Here is a 17,230-nt window from a genome sequence, read left to right on the forward strand (position 1 = left end):
CATTGAGTTTGTCCTGATTTCGGTTTTTTGATGCGGATAGCCTGGTGAATTTACTTGCCAGTGGATGTACGCAGGGCATGCAGTCACACAAAAACACCGAAATCCTAAAACAGGACGTCTAAAATCATGCAAACTAGGCTGATTTCCGAGCTGTGAAACCCGAAAAATTGAGCTGCACGCAAGTGGTGGCTTGGCTGCCCTCATCAGGGTGACGTAGTGCACGAACTGCGCTGTTTCAGATCTGATATGCACAGTTGCACACTCTGGTTTATGTACTCTTGTGTATAGTGAGAACCTTTCGGAGACAACAGGGAGGTTTCGCTGTACGTAATTACGTATGAAAATCCGTATGTCGTACGCGCCGGGGAGCGAGGGCAACTTTCATACGTAAATCTCTCTGCGGATTTCCGTAGGAAAGCTCTTTCCTACGTTGGGTCCTCTGTAGGACTTATTGTAATATTTTTTCGCATTTCCGGATTTATCCAGGGCAAAGTTCAAGCCGCGCGAAACACAAGGTACACACACCGTACACCACGTACAAAATAAGATGGAAAACGCGGTTTCGGTTCGTAGTGCATGCGGTGGGCGCATGCAGCCAACGCGTCTCCAAGCAACAAGGCATGTTTAGCAGTCGTGGAGAAATCACGTAGAGCTAAACCCAACAGCTCTGATTTTTACGTATGAAAATTACGTGCAGTTCCAACGTTATTTTCATACGTAATTCCGTAGAGCGAAACCTCCCTAACTACACCTATGTGTGACAGCGTACATGTACAATAGGCAAGTTCTTGCCGTAAGTGTCGCAAGCCGCATGTCACAGAGAATGACCTTGTGGATTGTGCTTTAACCAGCAGCAACATCGCACAGTAACAGACTCGAGGGTAAATCATACCATCATAGAGCTGAGCTCCCACTGCATGGCTCTCTTCTGGTCAGCATCCATGTCGGGATGTCGCAGGTAACTACCTGCCTGCACCATCAGTACAAGCAGGGCGGACTCCACCACGTACATGACTTGAGTACTGCAAGCACATGTGGGTACACAATCACACATACACTGTGTGTCATGTCAAGGCAAGCACTCAACAGTACTTGAAGTACACAGTGGAATGCATGTGATGTAGGCTCGAGATGTATAATGGTCAACAGTACTTGAAGTAAAAAGTGGAATGCATGTGATGTCGGCTGGAGATGTATAATGGTCAACAGTACTTGAAGTAAAAAGTGGAATGCATGTGATGTCGGCTCGAGATGTATAATGGTCAACAGTACTTGAAGTAAAAAGTGGAATGCATGTGATGTCGGCTGGAGATGTATAATGGTCAACAGTACTTGAAGTAAAAAGTGGAATGCATGTGATGTAGGCTCCAGATGTATAATGGTCACCAGTACACAGTACACAGGTATATGGCTTTCATACAGTTAATTCTCAAGTAGGATGGCAAATGATACCATAACAAAATTTCAAACACTTCAGAAGTGCTTTGAAAAGTATGATCTCACCGATCATGCATCGTGGACTTGGAGGAGTGTGACTTAGTTGGTGATTTAGTTGGTGATCCAACTTCCTTGGTCAGCCGCCGTGCCTTACGGGGAGAGGTGACGTGCGATGAGGCGCCCTGAACGAAACACAAATGCACGCATGCACAAACACAGGCACGCACGCACAAACACAGATGGTTTTCAATGATGACCGAAAGCTAGAACACACACACACACATACTCAAGTCCAAGCAGCGTTACTTGAGCACAACACAACCATAGAAGAGTACAACGTACTAGTAGCGGCACGGCGGTGTAGACAATTGGTCTACATACATGTACAGTCATACAGCTCAAGAACAAACAAGGTATGATAGCGTGCCATCAACTTGTTACACTGACTACACCGAGTATACCGAGTCCAAGAGCACGGCAAGTAATGTGCGCGACAACAAGTCCTTGCATTTTAGAAGTTGACGCCAGTTGGCATCAATATACGATTGCGATTGAAGTTTCAACAAAGGTCAGATGAAAATTAGTTTCATTTCTATTCGAAGGTGCGAAAATCAAAGTTTGCGATTTCAGGGGAAGTCTGATATGCTTGATATTGCGTTACAGCCTCGTGACTCCATACCCGGTGATTCGGGATGTGTGTGGCTTTGGCACACCTGGCATAAACTGCAAACATGACTGTACACGTCGCAAACATGACTCGCTTTACAGTAGCATGCTAAACGTACATCAGCAAGCAAGCGAGTAGCACGTACCACAGGAGAATTCTAGCACCTACTATTCGGGGAAGGCACCAATACCAAGCACACGGAACTACAGATGCGATGGGGTAAAAGCTAAGCATCCAAAATCACAACACCATTTGCGAAAGCCATAGCAAACACACAACGTACCCGTGGTAGAAACCTGATGCAGGCTTCCACACAAGCAACAGCATCGCCGAAAGAAACACTATCGTGTTCATCCAGTGAAGGGACAGTGTCAAAGTTACACGTGAACAAGAGCGGACTATCTGCTTTGTCCAGCGCCTGGCAAAACAGTGAAGGACCACACACACAAAACAAAGAACAGAAATCTTTCTCGTGGCTAACAAAGTTGTCACCACCTGGGTAGCAATAGAGTTCCAGACATAGATACAATATGTTACAAAATGACTCTACTTCAAACACTGCGAGTGTTCACTGACAATTTATGGCAAAAATGAGACAGTCCACAGTGTGAGTCTTCACTGCCATCGGTCTCTACCAAGTCGGGGCTTAGTCACCAGTCACAGTAAAGCAGTTTTCCAAAGTTTAGGGAAGGAAGGAAGGCTTCGGACAACAATTATTTGCCAAGAAGTAGCCTAAAGCTCGGATGGGAGGAGATATACATTCCTGGCTGCAGATGTTGCACACTCAGGACACTGTGTTGCACAGCTAGTCAACAATCACCAACATGCACTCACGGTGTTGAGAAGAATGTCTGAGATCGACGGTGTGAGGCGCTGGATGAATCCCAAGCAGTCCCCGATGATGTGGATCAAGCTGTAAGAGAATACACGGGCACATGACATACATTGGGACAAGAATGAGTGGTGGTATGTATAAGTGGCAAGTACACGTACAAGATCATCTACTGGTATGCCCATTCGATCATCTACTGGTATGCCCATTCGATCATCTACTGGTATGCCCATTCCATCATCTACTGGTATGCCCATTCCATCATCTACTGGTATGCCCATTCCATCATCTACTGGTATGCCCATTCCATCATCTACTGGTATGCCCATTTTTCGGTAGCCTGTATTGCCCCAAATTAACCTTCCAAGCGAGCCAAGGTGAAGAACAATCGGGATGTAGCACTTATAGAAATCAGTTCATTCTTCAACATCCCCAAGCCAGCAAGGCAAGGCGGGAGATGCCCGCCACACAAAGTGTCCTTGAATCTGACCTGTGACATGCCCGCAAGTTACAACATACTAGTAGTCAATCATGTACAGCATGTGGCGAAGTCTATTCAGCAAGTCACACAGAATAGTGATCGTGAGGATAGAAAAAGGCAACCTTTAAAAGCATACTTGCCAACCCTACCGGAATTTCCGGGAAAATCCAGGAAAACTCACTTTCGTCCCGGAATATGGCAAAAGTTCTAACATCTACCGGATTTTCGAAAAATGTCCCTCAGCACCTTTTTTTGTTGATTTTCAGTTTTTTCAATGATAGTGAGCATAGCAGCTACAAGTGTTATGCCCACAACGAAGCTCTATAGCAAGCAAAAACTCTTGAGTTAGCGCTTGAACAAGATAAGTACGTTTTGTCATACATGCTGTACTATTTGCGAATGTTTGTGCAGATCAAGGAAAAAATGGGCAAAATCAAGGAAAACCTCATCGGTGTCAAGGAAACTGTTTGCCAGGGGTTGGCAAGTATGCCTTAGAATAGCTGGTGACATTATCTACATCTCCAACACTATCTATGCTACACAAACCGCTTCAAAACTATCCAAGGTACAATCATGTACGCATGAAGTTGTGCTCAACTAAAGGCAGTTTCATCTCATGAGCAAGCTGGCATCTTGCATCAGTGAACAGCCCGGTGTTCACAGAGGTAGTTGGGAACTTGTGTTAGGCACAGCGCTGACTCATTTTCAGTGACGGGGCTGGATTTCACTGAGCAGCAATAGCAGCAAATGTTCTGCATTGAGAGAACACATTGAAAGCCAGCTAACAGTAAACTCACCAACGCTGCAGGTTGAGAGCATTCTGGCTGACCTGCTCTGGCTCTGGGTCTTCTTCACTGAAAGACAAGCGCGAACGCCGCAGCCCGCGACTGCTGCCTGCATTGCCTGTTGTTACAGGTATAGACTGTGGCTGTGTGCTGCTGCTGCTGCTGTTCGATGTGCCAGTGCTACTACTAGATGTGCTAGATGCACCAGCTGTGCTGGACAAGGACGATGCAGTGCTGGTTTTCATCTGGGACAGCGCTGCTGAAGATCCCAGCGTCAAGCCAGATGAGGTAGATGCTGTCGTCGTCTTGAGAAGAGACGACGCTGTTGCTGCAGCCGAACCACCGGTCGCAAGACTGCCTCGTTTTCGCTTGGACCTTGCACGATCATCGTCATCATCGTCACCATCGTCGCCTGTGGTCGATGACACAATGTTTGTTTGATCTGCAATTGGTGAAGCATTACTCTTTGTAGAAGACGACGCACCGAGTCCACGAACGACTTGAGTGTTACTTGTAGACACAGTACCTGTCTTGCCGAGGCCTGCAGAGGCCTGCGCAGTGCTGGGAGTGCGCTGGGAAGCAGGCGGTGAGGCAGACAAGCGACGAAGCATCAGCCGAGCCTGACTAGTGTCGTAGTGGCCAATGTCATGACCCGACTTCAAATACACATACACGCAAGCACGCACATGCACACAAGCAAACAAACACAAACACAAACAAAAACATACGTAAAATGGCAATTAACAAACATACGTTTATTTTTTATTTTTTTTACAAGATACACAACTCACCGGCAGGCACATACATGGGGCTAGCATGGGGCTAGCATGGGGCTAGCATGGGACTAGCATGGGACTAGCATGGGGCTAGCATGGGGCTAGCATGGGGCTAGCATGGGACTAGCATGGGGCTAGCATGGGGCTAGCATGGGGCTAGCATGGGGCTAGCATGGGACTAGCATGGGGCTAGCATGGGGCTAGCATGGGGCTAGCATGGGGCTAGCATGGGGCTAGCATGGGGCTAGCATGGGGCTAGCATGGGGCTAGCATGGGGCTAGCATGGGGCTAGCATGGGGCTAGCATGGGGTGAAATGGTGCTGGTGAGGCCTGCCATGCTCAACTGACCAGAGGTCTCGGCATCTTCGAATGGCAGGAGCACCAAATTGGGAGGAAAGCATAAGCATGGGGGTAAAAAGCACGGGAGAAAAGGGAAGATTTAGAATAGAGGAGGGGACCTAATTTGGAATACAGCAGAAAATACTGTAGTGGTGAAACGAATATTTGAGTATTCGAACATTCGTTCGGTTGGTCACATTCGAATATTCTCAATAATAAGTCGCATTCGAGTATTCGTGACGTCACTTCGAATGCAGTACATGTACATACATGCACGCCAAACACAGTACAGTGCAGTGCGTATAGCCTGCCTATGACTTTGTGCTACATGTTTGCACATGTATGTGCATACTAGACTGCCAATGTTGCACATAACATGTATGAACTTCGAAGTAAGGATATGTGGCAGTGCATTTTATGTGGCACTACCGTTTGTCATACCTAAAAGTAATGACAATATCCATCAAATGACTGAGAGGAGGGCATGTGATGTCATCCGTGTTACAAAAAGAATATTCGTACGTTCGTTTGTTAAGCAAAAGAATATTCGGCTACTAGGTTTTGACATTTGTTTCACCACTAGAAAATAGCAACAGATAATGGAAGTGATGGAAGATAGAGGCAAGATGCCAGGGAGCGGCAAGCAACACTCGACAAAGTCCCAACTCACAACACATACCATCTTGTTTCTTCTTGGGAGAGTGCAAGCAAAATACTGGCAATAGTGTTGTAAGGAACAGATAGAAATCCGCTGGCTACATGTAAACATGAGACTTGGGCCAAAACTTCCTGTCTGTTTTTTAGCTCTTTCCTTTTTTTTCTTCATATGATACGAGTGTGCTTGTTGCCATGACTGGTCAGTACCCGTACATCAGTGCATCAAAACTTGCTCCGTCAAGACAGGATTGTGTGTGAGACAGGGTGCAGTAAACACAGGCCTTACCGCATAACACATGGTGCACACAATCACAATTCACAAATGAACACTCACCTCTGCTAGTCGAGACAGCAGCTTGGGTCGACTCAGTAGGCTGCAACAGCGATGACACAAACGCAGGACTTCACCCTACACAAGCACAGACAGCAAACCAGTCAACAACGCACACTCGACATGTGCAGTCCTTTCGTAGGTCCCTGCAAAACCTTGGCACTGGTCAGGACTTTTAGGTTCATGCAAGTTCAAAATGCAAACTATCCAGTATCCAGTATCCACTGCTGTCGTTGTTTTCAGGCCCGGCTTGTACGTGTACATGGTGCATACGGGTTGTGTCCTGTGTTACAGCCTATGCACAAGTCCAGAGATCCTGCAAAGGGTACAGTATTCACTAGAGCATAATGTAGACGATTATACACTAGAGCATAATGTAGACGATTATATAGAGTTATTGAGCATGATCACGGGCCAAATAGAAGTGCACTGCCCACTCCCCAACCCATCCTCCTCCTCCTCTACACACGCACGCACGCACGCACGCACACTAGACAAAATTGCCATACTTGAAGAACGTTGAAGTTTTGTGGGATAGTCAGGTGCCACTGGTGATGGAAGGCGCTGAGGCAGTGTAATAGAGCCGTGGTATGACGCACTACATCCACATGCCGCTTCACAATACAGTGTGTTGAGATGAAACCCAGAGTCTGCACATTATACATACATACATACACATACACACACGCACGCACACATACACACACACACACACACACACATACACGCACATACACATACACATGCACGCACACACACACACATACATACACACACATACACACACACTGATACACATACATAGTGGTATACAATAGTAACAGTACACATGCATGCTGACATCCTACAGAGTGTGCACATGCATGCTGACATCCTACAGAGTGTGCACATGCATGCCGACATCCTACAGAGTGTGCACATGCATGCTGACATCCTACAGAGTGTGCACATGTCTGGGTGGGATAATGGGATTGCCAAAACAGGGGGATAGTACAGCAACATCCCATGGAAAGGCAGACGTAGCAGCAAAAAAGTTGAATAGGAATAAGAAGCAGAAGATGTGAAGGAACTCGATCTTACCTCAGCCAGGCGTTCTTGATGTGCACACACAAAATCCAGTGCAGACTGTATGAAGTGATGTCGCAGTGCGGTGAGAATATTGGTGATCAGCTGCAGTGCCAGTGACCAGACACTGAACCATACCATAGAGCTAGTGGCAGGTGTGCTGCTGCCACCCACACCCACACCGCTGCTGCCACTGCCACTGCTGTTGCTAATGCCGCCATTGCTCTCGCCACCAGCTGCGGATGTAACAGTAGCATACAATGATGATGATGCTGCTGCGGCACCTGCGCTGGCCATCGCGCCAGAAGTCATAGAACTTGTAGCTGTGTGTTGCTGCACGGCATGGGCCTGAACGACATGCACATACACACGCACGCGTACACACGCGTACACACGCACACACACACACACACACACGTACACATACACATACACACACATGAAATCAGTACCAAACGTGCCACCTTCTCAACACACAGCACGGAAACACAGCAATACACCAGTATGGGACTGTAGGTACACTATCAAACACAGCAATCAGCAAAGCATGTTCCAGAACTAGTCTTTGACACAGGTGTAACATGTCACATAGAGAACATAAGCATCTGAATGCACAAATGTCTCCTGGCAGCAGCTTGCCATACACAAGATACAAGTGCACAATATCATTCGGTTTGTTTCTTTTACTCACTGAAGTCGGCCTGTCCCATGCACTGTGCGTGGCCGATGCTCCATTGGACATTGTCTGCATAGCCAGTACCCGCGCAAGACTAAGACATAACTGATGCACTAGAGATGGACTTGCAACGGCTTCTGCGCCCTGCGTACGCGTGCACGCGCACAAAAGCATGCCGTAAGCATACACATGCACACATGCATGGACACACACACACACACACACACACACACACACACACACACACACACACACACACACACACACACACACACACACATACACATACACACACACACACATACAAAATGCACCCGTGAAAACACAAAGAGTATGTGTCAATAGGTCAGATTGCATGGGATACCATTAACACGATAAACAACTTTGAAACAAGGGTTCTTGAAAACATCAAGTGGCCAGAAAGAGTCGAGGTAACAGAGCCCTTCGATGCATGATCCTTTGCTCAACAGCAATCTGTTGCCATCATACAAATGACATCAATGGCCTCTGAATACTAATAGCCAGACAAAGCTGTTATTTCCTCCTCGGCCTTTACCTTTGGTATTTGAGAGAGAACGACATAGAGAGACAGAATGGCTTCCACCAGTTCAGGGTGCTCTCTAGTCTGCAGCAACAGGACAGAAAGTCAACACAAGAAAGTAAGAAACAATTTGACTGCAAAGCTACAAATCAAGATATTGACAATCAAACGCCATTCAGAGAGTAGATGTGGCAAGCACACAGGCTGATAGTGATACTGAGTAGAGTAAAGAATAGCGAAGAGACAGAAAGTCCAAAGTACATGCATACTGAAGTATAACTGTTACATATACATTGTAAGCACTAACAAGTAACAAGCAGCATGGTGTGAGTGAGTGAGGCCTCTCAAGTTCGACATACTTTCGCATCAGCACACACACTATGTCACCCTAAAAAACAAAGAGCATCACTAGCCATAGGCGATGGTCCCCGGTTCAAATCCTGGTGGCGACAGTCAATTGTTTCTTCAGACTTTTCCTGTTCGCATCTTACCCTCAAACCAATGAATACTAGTATTCCAAAACAAAAAAACTAAGTTTTCATATTACATGACCCTGCCATCATGCACTAAAATGGTGATAGCTGCTGCCGTCGCTGCTGCTTACCATCAAGCAGTGTTCGAGTATATGAGTGAGCAGAGTGCAGATAGCAAACTGATCCAGAGCTGATCGCCATACAGGTGATGAAGTCGGCAACCAGGGAATCAGCTCACACAGGACATACACAGACGTCAACAGTGCCTGCAAGTACACGGCACACAGCACACAGCAACAAAAACAAAATTTCAAATAGCACAATTCAGAAAGTGAAACCATCAGCTGTGTTTGGACAAGAACAGACACCATTGTCAACTGCTTTGTAAGCTCTGCTTTGTTGCATTGAGCACTCCCAAAGACACAAGCAACTTAGCTTTGTACATACCTACAGACATTCAACACCCATGCCACACAGGAGTCCATTTTCTTTCCCTCACGCATCAACTCAACTGACCTGGCTGTTCTTGGTTGCAACATTGTCACGTAGTGCATGTAAACACTGACAGAATACTTGCAGGAGATCTCCAACAGCCTCGGGCGGTGGTTCTGAGTCAGAGCATATGGGAACAGCAGCAGTAAGGTCACACACGTCATGTACAGAGTCAGACTGTAGCAGAATACTACAAGTAGGTCAACCGTACAACAGTCCCTGACAATGGCGGCTATGGGTAATACAAAACTACAAGACCACAACCAGGTGTATGTGTGTGTGTGCGTGCGCGTGCGCGTGCCTGTGTGTACGTGTGTGTGTGTGTGTGTGTGTGTGTGTGTGTGTGTGTGTGTGTGTGTGTGTGTGTGTGTGTGTGTGTGTGTGTGTGTGTGTGTGCGTGTGTGTGTGTGCGTGCACGGGTAAAGCCATATCTGTGAATCATATTGCTACAATTTTCCTGGCCAGACTGCATGCAAACAAAACTGGTAACACGTTGAACTTTAGCGTGTACGGATCAAAGAGCGAAAAGGAACACAATCGCAGTGGCGGATCCAGGGGGGGGGGGGGGGGGCAGGGGGCCTGGGCCCCCCTTTGAAAATTTCGACCTTGGTCTAGGATTACAGTAGACTGTAGAACATTTATAGAATGAGCGCTCGAAATGACTTGGCGTGTCAAGTGGGTCACGCGTGCTGGGTACTTCTATACGTGTCCGGGGTCACGCACTAGCACTGTACTGTACTAGTCAGCGCGCTGTGTACAACTACTGTACGCACTGCGACCTGAGGACACGGCCGCACTTCAAACATGTGAAAAACGTGCCAAAAATGCAGGGCCTGGTACATACTAGTAGTGCAGCGATCGCATTGGGCTGAAGTCCTGTATGGTGCACGGTGCTGTCGACTTCGTCCTTCCTTTTTTCTTTTTCACTTGTCAGAAACTAAACGCTCTCTAGCTCTCTACTTCGCTTGTAGCCAACGGGTTACCTTCAGATATGCGATGAAGAGGAAAGCGTCTGACATCAGGTCGTTCTTCAGTGGACCGGTAGATAAGAGAGCTCGCGTTGAAGAGCCGTCCAAAGGTCCGTCGCGGCCGCTGTCGAGTGGAAATGTTCCAGTGCAGTTTGAAAATGTCGTGAGAATGGAATAAAACTAGGGACCGGCGGATTCTGCTCGAAAAGGTGGCATATTCTGCTCGAAAAACAGTGAAATTGGCAGAACCATACAAACCTTATGGCGGGCAATTCCTCGAATTCTGCTCCATTTTTTTTATCCACATACCAAACATGCATGAAACTTACCAGAAAAAGTACCGAATTCTGCCAATTTTTCTGCCGGCAGAATCCGCTGGACCCTAAATACAACAGCTCTTCACAACTTCAGGACTTTGTTGTTGTATTAATTTTGTTGTTTTGTTTTTGGGGGGGGGGGGCGGCGGATACCTTGGGCCCCCTCTTCGGCCAAGTCCTGGATCCGCCACTGCAATCGTCCTACAGGGCACTTACTGCGATATCTGCGCACTAAACGAATGATGATAAGCAGAGACGCGGATAGGTTTGGCCAGGCAAGCTGTACAACAGCACGGTCTGTTTGGAAGGCGTGCACAAGCAATGACGCCAGAGAGTCCAGTACCTGTTCAGGGGCAAGAATGGACCTTCACACGGACCAGCACACAAACAGGTACCAACAAGCAATCAAGTTGGCAAGATGTACATACCAGCAATGCATGCTTACACAAGCACAATAAATAGGCCACCTTTCAAAGTTCCTTGAAGCCCATTATTCATACCAGTTACATCAACACATTGAACCATAATGACTCGTCATACTGCCCATAAATGCAGGGCAACACTGCAGGGCGCGAAATAACGGTCGGACATCGGACAATTTCCGACCGTTTACGGTCAGTTTCCGGATGTTTTGTACATATCCGGACAAAGTGTCCGCGCACCTTTTTGCAAAGTACAAAAAAGAAAGGCACTTCAATCCTTTGTCTCATAGCAGGCGCGTCGGAACGACTTTGGAGGTGGGGCGGCCATGGAAGGGGGTCCGGGGGTCCTCCCCCCGAAAAAATTTCAAAAATTGAAGCCAATTGCAAGCATTTCCGGGCATTTGGTGCCATTTCAGTGTACGGTAACTACAATGAAAGACTTTTTGATTCTGCAAAAAACCAAGAAGATGCTACGATCGGGGACAAACATTACCCTCCCCCGGGAAAAAAATTCAAAAATTGAAGCCAATTGCAAGCATTCCCAGGCATTTGGTGCCATTTCAGTGTACATGGACTTTTGATTCTGCAACAAACCACGATCGGGGACAAGGATTTGCCACGTTTGCGCTGAGATCATCGCGCTTTGTTGCAGTGTGTTAAAAAAAATATAAAAAAACGCCGAAAAAGTGGGGCGGCCATGGCCGCCCCGGCCGGTGCGGTTCCGACGCCCTTGCATAGTCATTAGTGATGTCGTCTGGCAAGAGAAAGCCAAGCACCGCTGATGCGGGTGCTCCTCTTGGAAAGAAGCCCAGACGAGTCAAGACGACCACTTGTGACAAGTGGGTCGCTGAGTATGATAGGGAGCTTTCAACTACTTCTGTTTGGCTGAGCTATGAGCGCAGTCCCTCAAATCGTAGCATTGTCGAAAATTTGAAGTGTAAGATGTGTTCCCGTTTTGTTGATAAAATTCGCAGCAGCAAGAATTTATCTGACTCCTTCGTCGTTGGCTCAAGGAACCTGAAAACGTCAGCCTTCAAAGATCATGCTGCTTCTGAAATGCATCGTCGTGATAACATTTCGATGGTATTAATTCTACACTGAACATTGTGTGATTTGATGTGAAAGTTGCATGTCCGGACATGTCCGGCCATTTTTGCAACTGGCAGGACATTGTGTCAGAGCATATTTTAATCCTTAGCGCATGCCCTGCACTGGATTACTCATATGTGTCGCAAGATCTTTTACCTCTGGCAGTTCTTGCAGAGGAAAAGGAACAATGAGGCCAGCTGAAGTGGTGACTGTACACTCTCCGCAGTGTGTTGTGAGGAAATCTGAGCAGAACAACACAGCATGCCACAACAAACAGGAACTCGGTATTAGATAAACAACAATGAGTTATTCAGTACATACTACATTGTATAATAGTAGCCCAATTGTGGAACTGGGTATCCGTCAACAGTGCAGATTAACAGCGGCTATACACGGTTGTAATGGCAGCTACAGCACGGTGTTGCATTCACAGCTTTTTCAACTGACATCGCGCGCAAGTCGTGTGTGAAAATCACAGCCATGCCATGACTCAAGAGAGACTTCACACACAGGAGGCCAGTACTGTACTCTGCATTCATGACACGACTCATACAACAACAGAAAAGTATCATGCAACAGCATCGCAGCAACCACGGGATTTCGAGCAATATAGAATTGCATGTGCAATGCCCAGCAACAATATTGTCTATTTTCAGTTGTACAGTGCTGGCAACTGAAATCCGACCCCTTAGCGGTGGGCTCACACCGCAAAGACCCAACCCAGGATTGTAACACTACGAAATAGAGACCGCTAGAATGTGAACGCACCGCTCAGGGGTCGGATTTCAGTTGCCAGCACTGTAGTACTAGTCAATAGTATGTGTTGGTCATGAAGACAGAAAGAGACATGACTCCTTGCTCAGTGAGCTTGGCTACAGCCGGGTGAGTGCAGAGGGCACATCATTTCTAGTACAGGCAAAGCATTCTGGGTAGGTTTTCAGAAAATGGGTGAGAAGTCCGCCAACGAACGGGTTAAAGGGGGAAAAAAAAAAAAAATTCACGGTTCGCGTGAGACTCGGCCAAAGGCCCAGTTTTCCGCATCCGCAGGAACGCCACCACCCTCTTGGATCAAGGCGCAGATGCAGCTCCTAAGCGGTAGGAGGTGAGTAGATCAGACCCACCACAAAGTGGTCAAAGACCGAAATCCCATTCACTGCATCCATGTTTCCCTCGTGCCAGGCCACGAGTTCCCAATTAACTGTGGGTCGCAGCACGGCTGGAAAAAATCCTTCCGCTTCCAAGCAGGACTTGAACCTGGTACCCTCTGTTTCTCAATCATGGTCTTAGACCATCCCACTATGCCTGCCTTAAAGGGGAAGTTAAGGCAAAAATTAAAATTTCACCAGTTGTAGTCTTCGGGGTGCTGAGTCGAATGGTCGTGGTCCGAGGAAGCTGAGACGCTCCCTTCGTACTTGAATCCCAATCGAACTCGCGCACTTCCACCGAAACTGGGTGACTGCGCCCTACAAGATGGGGATTTGTATGCAAAATGTCACTAAAAGCGCCATTTCGTTCTTATAAAAGCATGGATGACCGCGATTGGCCCATATGTTGTAGTCTTTTGGACGCTGAGTCAATTGGTTTTGGTCCGAAAAGGCTGCGATGCAGCGTTCCTCCTTTATTCCCAATCGAACATGGTTGAACAAGCGGTCACGTGCTCCTGCGTACACCACTGGTCACCATGCGTGCAGGGTACAACTTACTAGCCTGTTTGACCTTTTTTGGGTGCAGTCCTGTCACTCGAGTTGAACTCGAGTTGAACCTTGGTGTGAAAGTTGTCGCCTGCTGGCGTGGTGACCAGGTGATTTGGGCACCCAGGAGCACGTGACCGCTTGTTCAACCATGTTCGATTGGGAATAAAGGAGGAACGCTGCATCGCAGCCTTTTCGGACCAAAACCAGTCGACTCAGCGTCCAAAAGACTACAACATATGGGCCAATGGCGGTCATCCGTGCTTTTATAAGAACGAAATGGCGCTTTTAGTGACATTTTGCATACAAATCCCCATCTCGTAGGGCGCAGTCACCCAGTTTCGGTGGAAGTGCGCGAGTTCGATTGGGATTCAAGTAGGAAGGGAGCGTCTCAGCTTTCTCGGACCAAGACCATTCGACTCAGCATCCCGAAGACTACAACTGGTGAAATTTTAATTTTTGCCTTAACTTCCCCTTTAACCATATCCCGGTGGCATAAACTCACGTGTGAACGGAGCGTCTCAAGGACCGTGTTTAGAATTGCCGAGCAAGCCGTCAGACTCTCCAGCTTGCACGATGACGCCTGCATCGCATTGCAAAGCACATCAGTAAACAGAAGATCATCATTAGAGAGGTTCCGGAGTACGACTTTTCGTGCCAAAATCCGTAGAGGCGCTACGGATTTTTTATACGTCGTTTTCGAGCAGTGAAATGTTCCGGAGTACAGAACTTATGTGTTTGCCGTCATTGCCTAGGTTACGATTGCAAACACGTCACATTCCCGCGCTATGCTTTTTATTTTGAAAATTTGTACCGAAATCAAAACTTCCCGCGGAAAATCGATGTTTCTCGTACCAAATTTGTACTCGAAAAATCTTTCTGCACCCGATGACGCAAAATCTCCATACGAAACATGGTTCGTATGAAAGCCAGTCCACACGGATTCTCCGTGCCGAAAAATCGTATGGAGCACGCCTCGGAAAATCGTACCCCGGAACCTCTCTATTATGTCAGCGGGTCACTGTAGATATGCGCTAAAGGTATAACAATAATGGCAAATTCAACCACAAAGTTTAAATACGGTAAAAAAAAAGACAACAATCGTAAGCATGCACACAAGCATCTTGAAGAGTTGCATGGTTTTGTGAAGTTTCCACATGCTACCCATACAAACCATTTCAAAAGAAGCAATTGTAGGTGTGCGGCCACACTGATGCTGACATACCTGACACGTCACAGCTATCATCAGCAAAGACTGCAAGCCTTTCAGCAGTTCATAGCGACTGTCAGACACCTTGCGGCTGGACAATGTGGACACTACACTGCTCTCGCCGGCGTCCTCCATGTCCACATCGGTACATACTGGTGTGAGTTGCTGTAAGGCAAGAGAGAGAGAGAGAGAGAGAGAGAGAGAGAGAGAGAGAGAGAGAGAGAGAGAGAGAGAGAGAGAGAGAGAGATAGATAGATAGAGAGAGAGAGAGAGAGAGAGACCGGAACACAGGTAAACAAACAAGCAAACAGTGTAGCAAAGGCCAGCTTAGCACATATCAGCAACATCTCAACCAAGAAATAATTTGATTCTACAAGACTGCAAGTGGTAGCAGGAATGAAAGGAAATAGGTGCTGGAATGGGTGTGCTGTGTCACATTCATGTGTGCACGTACGAGGATGTGTGTGCCGATGCCATACAAGGTTACAAATACCACCAGCACCAGCATCACCACCACCAGTATCACCAGCACCAGCATCACCAGCACCAGCATTATCACCACCAGCATTATCACCACCAGCATCACCAGCACCAGCACCAGCATCACCAGCACCAGCATCACCAGCATCACCAGCATCACCAGCACCAGCATCACCACACAACACTGTACACACATTGCAGGTAGCCAATATTATAAACTTGCCTCATGACATCCATTCATCAAACCTGTCAAATGAACAATGACCTACCTCAAGCCAATAGAGGTAACGCTTCTTCTCTGAAAGGTCAGTGAGCTGTTGTAATAGCCCCGTACTCACACTGAAACAACACACACAGCAGCAGTAGAAGCAGTGAAACAGACCACGTGATAAGCATGACATTATTTTTAAAAACTGCATGTGAGCAATAATGAGAGATGTTTTCTTCTTTTAAAAATCGTTATCCTGGCCGGCGACAACTAACCTGTCACAGTAGTAGAGTTCCACAGTCAAAATACGAATGATGTGTGTTGCAACCTTCACACGTAGACAGTACAAGTCCTGTGCCAGTGGACAGCACCAATCAAAGCAAAGCATTAGTCAATAAATCAGCTGAAACGGGGAAAATAAAAAGAAACCTTCATTCTCACAAACGATCACCATCAAGTTGTATACAGTCAAGTTCTGATACAACGCACGCCATGTTCTTTATACTTATAGGTGAAGTTCTTAACAGCAGAAATGCACTCACACCATACCAGTACAATCATGCATATGCAAGCAACCGTGACGCCATGCCTGGCAAGACATTCAGCCTGGGACTGCATGAGTGCACTTGGTTTACACGCTCCCCTACAATATAGGGTTCATTTATAAATTATAAACAATGTACGCATTGCAACTATGCACCTACCTCATTCTCTTTCCAAGAGGGAAGGTCCTCAAAGAGTGATGAGAGTATGTTGGTCCAGAAATCAGTGCTGCATTTCACAAAATATAAACAGACATGGACATAGGCACATGGCAGCAAGGTCATTGCATTCAAGACAACAACACGACAGGCACATGAGCACTGCCAACAGACACAAATAAGTCCAAAGACACAAGCAACCAGTTATACAATGCACACATGCAGCAGACTCAGAACATTGCCAACACAAGGTAATACAGGCAAGGTATGGTAAGTGTGCTGTCAAACTACCATGTCATGGTACACGTTACCTTTTCTTTATTGCCTGAAGAGCAGATACACGTCTATCTTTCCACAGGCCATACAGAAATCCCAGTGCCGCACAGCGTAGTTCAGCTGGACAGGACTACAGTCACAGAGAGACAAACCATACCACAATGACACGACCCTTGTAAAACCGCATGCACACACACGCACGCACGCACGCGCGCACACTCACACACACACACACACACACACACACACACACACTGTAGGATATCAGCAGCACTACAGTACAGTAACTGTTATTGCTGACAGATAAGCGCTTACA

At 47.0% G+C, this 17,230-nt stretch overlaps 1 protein-coding gene across 1 annotated transcript in view; it reads right to left on the reverse strand.

The window, feature by feature from the left end:
* Positions 1–17,230, reverse strand: part of LOC135806096 (nucleoporin NUP188-like) — a 42,808-nt gene that overhangs the window by 1,385 nt on the left and 24,193 nt on the right. Inside the window, exons 37-56 of the mRNA XM_065320242.1 lie at positions 16,950–17,044; positions 16,642–16,708; positions 16,213–16,289; positions 15,999–16,068; positions 15,265–15,414; positions 14,545–14,622; positions 12,505–12,590; positions 11,054–11,202; positions 9,577–9,668; positions 9,192–9,326; positions 8,603–8,671; positions 8,062–8,190; positions 7,386–7,718; positions 6,815–6,955; positions 6,309–6,383; positions 4,215–4,858; positions 2,939–3,017; positions 2,388–2,522; positions 1,504–1,619; positions 893–1,022 (exon numbers count right to left, since the gene is read on the reverse strand). Coding sequence (XP_065176314.1) covers positions 893–1,022; positions 1,504–1,619; positions 2,388–2,522; positions 2,939–3,017; positions 4,215–4,858; positions 6,309–6,383; positions 6,815–6,955; positions 7,386–7,718; positions 8,062–8,190; positions 8,603–8,671; positions 9,192–9,326; positions 9,577–9,668; positions 11,054–11,202; positions 12,505–12,590; positions 14,545–14,622; positions 15,265–15,414; positions 15,999–16,068; positions 16,213–16,289; positions 16,642–16,708; positions 16,950–17,044 — 2,850 coding nt within the window. The remainder of the gene's footprint in view (positions 1–892; positions 1,023–1,503; positions 1,620–2,387; positions 2,523–2,938; positions 3,018–4,214; positions 4,859–6,308; positions 6,384–6,814; positions 6,956–7,385; positions 7,719–8,061; positions 8,191–8,602; positions 8,672–9,191; positions 9,327–9,576; positions 9,669–11,053; positions 11,203–12,504; positions 12,591–14,544; positions 14,623–15,264; positions 15,415–15,998; positions 16,069–16,212; positions 16,290–16,641; positions 16,709–16,949; positions 17,045–17,230) is intronic.

Source organism: Sycon ciliatum, chromosome 1, assembly GCF_964019385.1.
Source record: "Sycon ciliatum chromosome 1, ocSycCili1.1, whole genome shotgun sequence".
Taxonomy (NCBI): domain Eukaryota; kingdom Metazoa; phylum Porifera; class Calcarea; order Leucosolenida; family Sycettidae; genus Sycon; species Sycon ciliatum.